At 34.4% G+C, this 11,570-nt stretch overlaps 1 protein-coding gene across 4 annotated transcripts in view; it reads left to right on the top strand.

The window, feature by feature from the left end:
• Postn (periostin) overlaps positions 1-11,237 on the top strand; it is a 33,388-nt gene extending 22,151 nt beyond the window's left edge. The window contains exons 17-23 of one of the 4 annotated variants that reach the window (XM_048341468.1): positions 261-341; positions 3,649-3,738; positions 4,664-4,753; positions 5,227-5,304; positions 5,670-5,753; positions 8,443-8,484; positions 10,429-11,237. In XM_048341468.1, the coding sequence (XP_048197425.1) occupies positions 261-341; positions 3,649-3,738; positions 4,664-4,753; positions 5,227-5,304; positions 5,670-5,753; positions 8,443-8,484; positions 10,429-10,466 (503 nt within the window). In that variant the 3' untranslated portion in view covers positions 10,467-11,237. The remainder of the gene's footprint in view (positions 1-260; positions 342-3,648; positions 3,739-4,663; positions 4,754-5,226; positions 5,305-5,669; positions 5,754-8,442; positions 8,485-10,428) is intronic. The other 3 variants (XM_048341470.1, XM_048341469.1, XM_048341471.1) reach the window with 3 other exon arrangements.
• The last annotated feature ends 333 nt before the right edge of the window (positions 11,238-11,570 follow it).

Below are 11,570 nucleotides of genomic sequence, written 5' to 3' on the forward strand. Positions count from 1 at the left end.
TTAAGACTAAGTTTTCTAGACAGAATTCCTAATTTAGTGACTATTTATTTCACTGGAGCAAATCCACGTCACGACTTCAGAGCTCAACACTTGAACTCAAGAAGATAGCAATTAGATACTGCACATATTTCCTGTGGCTGACCGCCTGAACATATGACCATTTTTGATGACTCAATACCCACTGAGAGCAAGAGAAAAAGGACTTCATTCATTTTACTTTTGTGTAAACATCGTTCATATTCCACTTTCTATACTTTCAGCCACTAAAATTATAACCAAAGTGGTGGAACCAAAAATTAAAGTGATTCAAGGCAGTCTTCAGCCTATTATCAAAACAGAAGGTAAAATATAAATCAATACTAAATATGGTTCCTTTTACTTTGACAAAATTCACATCATATACTGATTTCTATGAATGAATCTACATTCTTTTTGAAACTAACATGCTAAATATTTCTTTACCAATGGCATGCTCATGTAACTACAGAATGTATAGTATAAACTATTTAGCAAAGTAGATGGTACATTTCTAATACTTTCAGTACATTTGCTTGTATTTGATTCAATTTAGTACAATCAATTTCAATTTAGCAATTGTACCCAGATACTCACTTAAAAAAAAAAAAAAAACACTTGACTGTTTCTACCAAATACTCCTTCAGTGAATGTGGTCTTTTAGTACTTTTGTTTCTACTCTCCCCAAAGGTCTCTTTTGTACTATTAAGAATCTTGCTTCAAAATGAGCAGACTTTTTCAATTCTGCTACCTAATAGAACCTAGAAGTTACACATCAATCAGAGCTTTAAAAAGTACATCAAACACTGGTGTAATGTACACTGACAATTTATAGAAAAGCAAATAAATTTACTGAGATAAAAATAAATAGCTAACATTTTAAAACTTAACCAGCAAACATTAATGAGGTAAGAGCTTTATTAAGTGAGTCAAACCTTAAAATCTTATATTCCAGCTATGAACAAATTTTATATTCTTATAAATGAAATACAGACTTTTTTCCTGATGTTCCAGACTACAAATAGTCAATCTGAATATCTTTGAAATTATCTTCATTTCATATATTCTAATTATCTACAAGTATCAAATTCAAGCATTTCTTCTTTTCTGTATTTAACTGTTGTGATGTGTAACGCTAGACAATAGACATGGTTATCTTTTTGTCTTATTTTAAAGAAAGAAACAATTCGAAAAGAGGAACAGGTTGTGTCTTTAATTACATCTAAAAGAAACTATTCTTTCAATCATCTTTGATTTTCATATGTCATCTCTTTCTGTCAATTAAGAAAGTAACTTTGAATACAATTGTCTATTCCTTTTAAAGTGAGTCATTCTCTCTTTATTCAAGTTCCTTCATATTTCCAATCTTCGTAATATGGTTCTATCTACCCTCTCGTTGTCCGTTAGGAGCACAGTGTGGTACCGGTTTGTTGTGTCTGGATTTCTCCCATAATAGAATATTAATGTAAAACAATCATGCTGCCTATTCACTAACAAGACTTTCTTTCAAAGATTCATAGCTTCTGACTTCCTTAACATAATGAAGGAAGCAAATCTTGATAATCAGATCTTAAGATTACTACTACAATTTCCTTCTCTTGTTGAAACTTTATGAATTCATTCATGAAACTTCAGTTCTTTCTAAGTTCCTTAAGCTCCAAGAAATAATTTGAGCTATCTTTTTACAAAAAAGCAATTAGGTCAATTTTTGAATTAAGAGTAAATAGACTGGGATGAAAATTCAACAAATAGGTTTTTTGTTTGTTTGTTTGTTTGTTTTTGTTTTTTTGCCAGTCCTGGGCCTTGGACTCAGGGCCTGAGCACTGTCCCTGGCTTCTTTTTGCTCAAGGCTAGCACTCTGCCACTTGAGCTGCAGAGCCACTTCTGGCCATTTTCTGTATATGTGGTGCTGGGGAATTGAACCGAGGGCTTCATGTATACAAGGCAAGCGCTCTTGCCACTAGGCCATATCCCCAGCCCCAACAAATAGTTTTTAAACATTTGTTGTTTATCCTAATTATCCTCCAAGATGCTATAAGAAATTTGGTAAAATTCCTGCCTTCCTAAAATATAGAGTATATTTCTGAAATCTCAGTTTGGCTTTTCTGAAGAGAAGTCAATTTAAGTATCTTATTTTTTCTTCAACCTAAACTCCTTAGAGATATTTTCTTTTTGAAATGTCTCCACCTTAAAAATTTGATCTCATGTTGTATATCCATTAGTCTCCATTGGTCTCCATTGGTATCCATTGGTCTCATCTATGATGGCCTGAAATAATTGTGCTTTGAAAGAACTATATATTTGTTGATATTATTTGCTATTATTCTATTTAATTCTGGGTAATGATATATACAGGCATTTGATGGGCAAGAATATAAAACATAAGCAAATACTACTATATCCAAACTACTGAAGGGCATGACAGTATGAGTTAAATGTACTGAACCTTGTTTATCTTATTCCTCTATGAAAGATTCCTGATTTACTAATGTAGTAATATGCTAACATTCAAAATGATTTTCTCTGAGAGAAATATGATTTTCTCTAAGAGCAAAATCATTTTGCAAGTCAAATGCAACATCTGATTATAGTTGCATTTGAAGGACTACTTAATTGGTTAATCTTTCATAATTTTTATATACAAGATGAGTACTCTGTTTTCCCATAAAACCTAAAACTCTGCATCTTAAAGGTACGTGTATAGGATTTTCTTCTTTTCATTCTTATGTTCATTAGGATAAAAATGTGAGGTTCTCAGCCAGATGTTGGTGGTTCATATGTATAATCCTAGCTATTCAGGAGGCTAAGGCCTGACTATAGACATTCGAAACAATCCCATGCAGGAAAGTCCATGAGCTTCTTATCTCCAAGTAGCTTTGAAAAAGACAGAAGTAGAGATGATGTTCAAGGGGTAGAGCACCAGCCTTGAGTGAAAAAGCTAAGTGATAGTACCCAGGCCCTTTATTCAAACCCAGTACCAAATACATACATAACAAAAAATGGTAAGGTCCTGGGTGATTTAAATAACAAAACAAAACAAAAAAGAAAACTTCAAGTGAACTGGCCCCTGGTGATTCTCTCCTGTGATCCTAACTACTCAAGGGGCTAAGATCTAAGAATCATGATTCAAAGCTAGCCTGGGCAGGAAAGTCTATGAGATTCTTTATCACTACTAATAATCTCAAACAGTAATACAAGTGAAATATTTTTGATAATGATAGAGAAGTAGGGAGAAGCATTCTGGTAAAGTATGATCTAAACTAGTTATAATTAGAGTCAATCAAATTTGTATATGTAATGTAATTCAAAAAAGTTGTTGCATCAATATTTCCATATTAATATTACATCTAATGTTATCATTCGCTATAAACAGTACTGAGTGGGTGGCTGTGGACATCACTTTCAATTCTTAGAAAGATGGAAGTAGTTATATAGCACACCCACAGACCGAATCATTTGTGTTCATAAGTATTGCCTAATCAGAAAATAGTGGGAACTGTTTAAAACTGATTTCGTAAAACCTGAAACAATTTGGTATCTGAGTAACAACACATGCTGAGGCTAATTTCCTGTTCTGATAAGCTGAAAGGACTGTTTTAACACAGTGATTTGTCTCATATCATGCCATCTCAGGACCTGCAGTTACTAAACTCCAAATTGAAGGTGAACCTGAATTCAAACTTATTAAAGAAGGAGAAACTATAACCGACGTGATCCGTGGAGGTGCGTGGTCTGTTTGCTCCAGTATCATCACGTGACTATTCACTCATCGCTACAATGTGTCTTGATCAATGTTGTCCCTTCTACAGTGACTGTTTTAATATTGTGTGTAGAATTATTGCGCATCCAAATTTTTTGTTAGTTTTCATTTTACATCAATGGGAGTATCACTTTGTAAGCTATTATTAACAGCAGTCAGAAATAAAATAAGATTCTTATTAGCAGTCAGAAATATAGTTTGGCTTTGAGTGGCCCAGTTGTCATTATTAAGTCCCCAGTTCCAATGAAAATGACATTACCTTTAGGAATGTATATGGTATTATGCAATAAACTGTTTACATTAATGCTAACAGGAAAAAGGGCAATGTGCATTCAGATACAGAAGAGGAAATGGCTTTTGTGTAACACTTCGTTAATAAGCCACTGCCAGGTTTATTATAGGCCTCCGTTTTCAATGATGGAGATTCTGCTTACTAGCTTTCCTCTCCCTTTGCTAAGATTCAAAACCTAACTGTTGTCTTATAAGACCTATTAACATCAAATGAATTCACTAGTCTATGTCCCAATAAGTACCAGGACCAAATTTTAAGTGGTGATATCCAAAGGAAAATATTCCACCATTAAAATGTCTAACTTAGGGGGCTGGGGATATAGCCTAGTGGCAAGAGTGCCTGCCTCGGATACACGAGGCCCTAGGTTCGATTCCCCAGCACCACATATACAGAAAATGGCCAGAAGCGGCGCTGTGGCTCAAGTGGCAGAGTGCTAGCCTTGAGCGGGAAGAAGCCAGGGACAGTGCTCAGGCCCTGAGTCCAAGGCCCAGGACTGGCCAAAAAAAAAAAAAAAAAAAAAAAATGTCTAACTTAGGGAGTAAGTATAGATATCATACAGGGTAAATCACAGACATTTTTTCTTCCCCCACTTTCAGAGCCAATTATTAAAAAGTACACAAAAATCATTGATGGAGTTCCTGTGGAAATCACTGAGAAGCAGACACGAGAAGAACGAATCATTACAGGTAATTCTTAATACTGTGCACAAAACTATACTTGATTTACAAAGGTCGTGTGACAGTCAATCCTCAAATATCTGTAAGTCATTTTGAAAACTGACTATGCCTTCCTTGTGGAAGTTGCTAAAGTTATTTAATTTTCCTTTTTTTGGCAAAATACTATGCTGAGTAGGTAATTTGTGTTATACTCTGAATTGAAAAGTTTAGACAGTACAAGAATGTATTTTTCATTATGTACATGTATATGTATTGAATAATATTCCACCTTTGCTTTACTATTGCTTAATACTGTATAAGCTTCATAGATCTTAGGTTCCATATGTCCACTTAGAAGTTTATATAAAAGTTTATTCAAGTTTATGCAAAAAAGTTGATGGAGCTGGTCACTGTTAGCTCACGCCTGTAATCTTAGCTACTGTGGAGGCTGAGATCTGAGGACTGCATTTAGAAGTCAGTTTTTAAAAGCGTCTTTTCTTTAGGTCCTGAAATAAAATATACTAGGATTTCTGCTGGTGTTGGAGAAACAGAGGAAACCTTGAAAAAACTGTTGCAAGAAGGTCAGTATGCATAGAAAAAGAAGAATGTAAATTTCATTTGTCTGTACCCACATCAAAAACAAATCTTTACATCCTTGTGAATATTGTACATACTATCTTTCATTCCAACATTCATGTTCCATAACAACATAATAAAGAGGTCCAAACATATGGAATGAAGCCTAAAATACTATTCATAGTTACTGTTTGGTTATATATTGATGAACAGTTTCACATGCAAAAACAAAAAAGTAGTGTATTGGATATCAGCACTAAAGACTGAGAAGGAAGTGAATGTTGGTCTGGAATTTTTTATTGGGCAGGCAGTCTGTCACATCACTCTTATCTATTTATTATATAAACCAATTTCTGCTATAAACTCTCAGAGGTCACCAAGGTCACCAAATTCATTGAAGGTGGTGATGGTCATTTATTTGAAGATGAAGAAATTAAAAGACTACTCCAGGGAGGTTAGTAAAAGGGTAACTAACCCATTTAACAGGTGCTTCAGCTTTTTAAAGACTGGGAATAGAAGTTTTTCTTCTAACTAGCTTAAAATAAAATCAACATCAGGTGTTGCCTTAGCAAATAAAGTACTTTAAGTATTAGTTGTAAAGAATTGATGCCTAGTTTATACAGTCTTTAAAAAGTTTTATGACATAAAGTTGGGGAGCATTGAATATTTTTCTCTTTAATTTAAACAGATAATTGTGAGGATTTTTAGAGTGTGTGAAAAAAAAGAATGATTTTTAAATTGTTGCTGCTAAGTAAGCCCAAACTTGACATTTTAAAAAATATTTTCAAAAAAATATATATTCACTGCTCCCATAACTCCAATGAAAGGCATGTTTGGGGATTTGGAAGTGCATAGATACAGCAAAAAATGTGCATTAAGCATCTTGCTTTTAAAAAAGCATATTCTTGTCATTATCTGTTTCTTCTAACCATTTGAGTGATAATCATTACCTGGAAACATAGATTATTTTGCATATGAAATTAATCCTTAAAGTATGGAATGTTCTCCATTTATGACATTTAATAGACCCTACTTTCAAAAGCAAAAGAGTAAAACAAAGAATTCAAAATACTACATAACCTCTAAATAATAATTTAAATTTTCATATTTTCAATAGAAATAGAAATATATAATCTGAAAAATACAAGATGTCTCTTCAGATCAGAGAATGAATAGAATACCCGAACCATAACAAAAATTGGATATTCCCATAAGCTCTAACACAGGATTTACTGCTCTATCCCCAAATACTAAACGCTCCACTACAAAGCCATACAAAAATTGGAAGAAAAAGGTGAACATATCATGCAAATTGAATTGAATTCTTTGATTTTTCCTTTTCACTCCTTGACATAGTGAGCAGCTTTGTAGAATGGCAATGCTTGTTAGAGAATGAATTAATTAGTAGCAGTTCCTATTTGTATTGATTTCATTCATTTTAGGTTTGAACTGTGGGTGAGTATATTTTCATCTCCTTCAATAAGGTTTTGTTAATAAGTCCATTTGTAAACACGTAAGTATTAAAGACTTGATTCAATTCTAAAAGATACCCTTGCTATAAGTCAAGAAATGGATATCCTTGGGGCTGGGGATATGGCCTAGTGGCAAGAGTGCTTGCCTTGTATACATGAGGCCCTGGGTTCGATTCCCCAGCACCACATATACAGAAAACGGCCAGAAGTGGCGCTGTGGCTCAAGTGGCAGAGTGCTAGCCTTGAGCAAAAAGAAGCCAGGAACAGTGCTCAGGCCCTAAGTTCAAGGCCCAGTACTGGCAAAAAAGAAAAAAAAAGAAAAAAGAAAGAAATGGATATCCTATTTTAGTGAACTCCTTTCTTGGATTTTATTTATGTTCCTCTCAAAGGTTCTTTAGGTTTTCTGCATATGAACCCTACACTTGCCTATCAGGATTTCTTTTCAAATATGTTACATCATACATTTAGCCAAAATATCTCTATAGCATTTCTTATAGAAAAGAAGGTGTGTGCTGTGTAGTAACTGAAAGCACTAGCTTGCTTATTCAGACATCTACAATCTATACCCAGACAAACAATTATTCCCTCAACTCGATTCTAAGAGACAAAGAGTTACAAAAAGTTGGTCTGCCTGACGATTATGTCATGCAGGTCTGGCTTTTCCTGCCAGAGTCGGGCTTACCAATGCACAACCCCGCCAGGCTCTTCATTTGATATCTCAGAGCATTCAATCTTGTATGTTTCGGTTGTGAACATTGCAACACACAGAGTACATCTTGATGACTTCAGTGCACATCCCAGTCCTCTAAATCATGACTGATAACACCTAAAATGCCTTTTTAGCACTTACACTGTATCTTGTCACTGAGATGCCTCTATTCTCTGATCTGAAAAAGTATTCACACAAAATGCTTATCGTACTTCATGCTTATCATGGGTAGAACTGTGTTTTGAGGCTGAATTGCAGGAGGGTGTTAGCCATAGGGAAAGAGAAAATTTCATTTGAGGAGGTTTGGGTAAATCTGCCAATAAAACATGTGATAGTTTAGCAATTCTGTGGAGAAGGTGGAGTGGGTTTTGAGTGTAGCTTAAATCTGAGCTCTGACTTGAACAGGCAATTGACTGTATTCAGCCATATTCCTTTCACATAAAAAACTGAAAGTACTAATGTTACCTGAACCTTAAATAAATGACCCCATGAAAAAAATCCTGGAATAATATTCAACATGCAGTATGGAAGATTAGCATTTACACTGTCAGCAAACATTATGATCAATAGTAAAGTCAATTGATATTTATATCAACAGAAAAGTAATATTTCACACCCTATTTTAAATGTCCAAAGTCATAGTCATGTGAAAATAAATGAAAAGGGAGGCAGACACAGGTGGCTCATGCCTGTAATCCTAGCTACATAGGAGGCTGAGACCTGAAGATTGTGTCTCAAAGCCAACCTGACGATTAGTGAACATTCTTTGTGTTATAAAGAAAATAAATCACTGTTCTTCATCTATGTGAAATGCTAAGGACTGTAAAATTTGCTACTCAACAAAGAAAGATAAAGAAAAGGAAATATTTTACAACTTTATACTTTTGTCCTTAATTATTGTATTCAGTCAGACTTTATCCATAACTGCTAAGCATTGCTCATTCTAAATCTTTTCATTTTAGACACACCTGTGAGGAAGATACAAGCCAACAAAAGGGTTCAAGGTAAATGTGTTGATTATAGTAATGTGTGTATGTGGCTTATCTTACAACAAGGCAGATCAGAAAGGCTTTTATCATAGCTTATGGAGCTCTTTTGTCTGTCAGAGAAAAGTTAGTCCAGTTAGGATATGAACTATTTTAGTGGCAAGTATCAGGAGATAAATAGCTCATGTTCTGCACTATTCATAGAGTCAAATTATTTACCAATAAAAATTTTAAAGATAATGCAAAGACTTTCACATAAATGAGCATATTTCAAGAGTAGGAAGACTTATTCTTTAAAACTTTATGAGAAAAGGCTACAGTTGATATTGTAAGTAAATTAGAACTGTACACATGTAGAAAATTGTTAATATAACTATTAATAAGTTTGATATAAATTACCAGACTATGATTTTCTTCATAGCTACATTTATGCACACTTTCTACTTTGCCCTATTATATCTCAAAGCACTGATAGAGTAAAACTTTCCTCTGAGGAGCCTAGAATAAACAAGAATCTTGGAATTACAAGTTTGTAATTCCTGAGATATTTATATAGAAATAGCAAGAAGAAGTCACAAGGCTTACTAATGCATTATAGGCAAATCTGATTTTAAGCTAATTCAGTATGTGGAACTTGGATATTCTTACAATGGTTTTTGTTTTGTGGTAGAGGAGTGTTTTTATTTTATTTTTTTACTTTTTTTCTTATTTATTGTCAAAGTGATGTACAGAGAGGTTACAGTTTCATATGTTAGGCATTGGATACATTTCTTGTACTGTTTGTTACCTCCTCCCTCATTCCCCCCTCCCCCTCCCCCTTTCCTTCTCCCCCATGAGTTGTTCCGTTGGTTTGCACCAAACAGTTTTGCAAGTATTGCTTTTGTAGTCGTTTGTCTTTTTATCCTGTGTCTCTCGATTTTGGTATTCCCTTTCACTTTCCTAGTTCTAATACCAGTATATACAATTGCCAATGTACTCAGATAAGATACAGTGATTGTGCAGGTACAACCACAGGAAGGGTATACAAGAGGATCAACAATAGAAGCTACGGTTTCACATGGCATGTTGAAAGTAATTACAACAGTGATATATCACTCGTTTCCATAGCATGGAGTTCATTTCACTTAGCATTATCTTGCACATTCATAGGGGCAAAGCTATTAGGCTCTTGTGATCCTCTGCTGTGACTAGCCTAAACCTGTGATAATTATTCCCTATGAGGGAAACCATAGAGTCCATGTTTCTTTGGGTCTGGCTCACTTCACTTAGTATAATTTTTTCCAAGTCCTTCCATTTCCTTACGAATGGGGCAATGTCATTCTTTCTGATAGAGGCATAAAATTCCATCGTGTATGTGTACCACATTTTTCTGATCCATTCATCTACTGAGGGGCATCTTGGTTGGTTCCATATTTAGCTATGACAAATTGTGCTGCGATGAACATTGTTGTGCTGGTGGCTTTAGTGTTCTTGTTTGTGGTCTTTTGGGTAGATGCCCAAAAGCGGGGCTGCTGGGTCATAGGGGAGCTCTATGTTTAGCCTTCTGAGGAATGTCCATACCGCTTGCCAGAGTTACTGGAGAATTTGTCAAGGATTTTTAATATTTCTTTTAAATATCTTTCAATAGTTGTACAAAGGACTTGCCATTTAACAAAACTGTTTGTGAGTGTAATGCATAGTGATCAGATCAGTACCACCCTAAACATCCAAAACCATTCAAATTTCCTAAAGTATTTGCTGTGGGGTTTTTTCTGATTACAGATTTTCAAGCTATTTTTATACAGTATTGGCCAAACAAAAATCTTGGTTTTATCACCATAAACTATGGAAACTATTAAGAGAACATAATAAGTTTATAACAATTGTGATATCCTTTGGTAGACACTTGTGTACAGAATATCATTTTCTTAATCTCTAAAGCCTTATCATCTTTTTCCCCTGTGTATTGCTTTTTCCTAACAGGATCTAGAAGACGATCAAGGGAAGGTCGTTCTCAGTGAAAATCCAAATGCCAGATGATAAAGTTGATACTATCCTAAGTCAACAATCTGACCTTCAGAGAAAACAGAAGAGTTATGTTGACTTCAGGAACTGTAACTCCAGCAAAGAAGCAAACGATCCATTAATTCCAAACACACATCTAACTGTTTATTGAATAAGACACATGGGGGGGGGGGGGTCATGTTCAAGTTAGCCTCCCATGGGATTAAAATCTGAAGGAAACCTAATACCTTGTAGGTTTTTTTATTTTTCTTCAATTTGATATTTAAAGTCATAGCTAACTTTAAGATCCACCCAAAAAAAGTCCTTGTGACTCTATCCATTACAGTACAAATCAGAAATTGCTGAGCTGTTATCATATTGTGGGACTAAGATTGGAATTGACCTAATTGAGACATCATAACACTCAGTTTACCTCTCCAAAGGAAGTTAACTTATAAAAATAGGTGCTCAGTATAAAACCAGCAAATAAACAAGCATTTCACAACCAAAGGCTTTACACGTATCTAATATAATGTGGGTTTACTGGCAAATTATGCTATTTTTTACAATTTTATACTCAAAATGTTTGTCATATTCTTCTTGCAACACATTTTTTAATCGCAAACGTTTCCATAAAACCATTTTTTAGGTATAAAGAGAATTACTTCAGATGAAGTAATTCCAAAAAACTCAAGGTTTAACTTAAGAAAAGCAGTTTGGACTTGGGGACATAACTTTTTTACCTCTTTTATTGTGAACAAGTAGTCAATAAAGGAAATCAAATGAAATTAATGTTTCTGAATTTTTTCAAACTATTATATAATCACTACACAATGAAACACTCATTAAATACTACAGAGCACTTATTTCCTCCAGGACTCTGCTAAGTTGTAAGGGTTCAAATGATGAATCCATTTCCTCTAAAGGAAAAGAGATAATCAGTTACCCTTGAAGTACCTGAATTATAATCAGAAAAACCAACTACTGCCTAAATCATTCTTGAGCTTCACATAATGGTTGTCACAGAGATGGCCTGGCTAAGACTTACAGTAATCTAATAAACAGTCCATTGTGTGGAAGAGAAAGGGAATAGTTATTTTACTTAAAATGAGAGAGAAATT

The sequence above is a fragment of the Perognathus longimembris genome, chromosome 3 (assembly GCF_023159225.1).
Source record: "Perognathus longimembris pacificus isolate PPM17 chromosome 3, ASM2315922v1, whole genome shotgun sequence".
In the NCBI taxonomy this organism is placed as follows: Eukaryota; Metazoa; Chordata; class Mammalia; order Rodentia; family Heteromyidae; genus Perognathus; species Perognathus longimembris.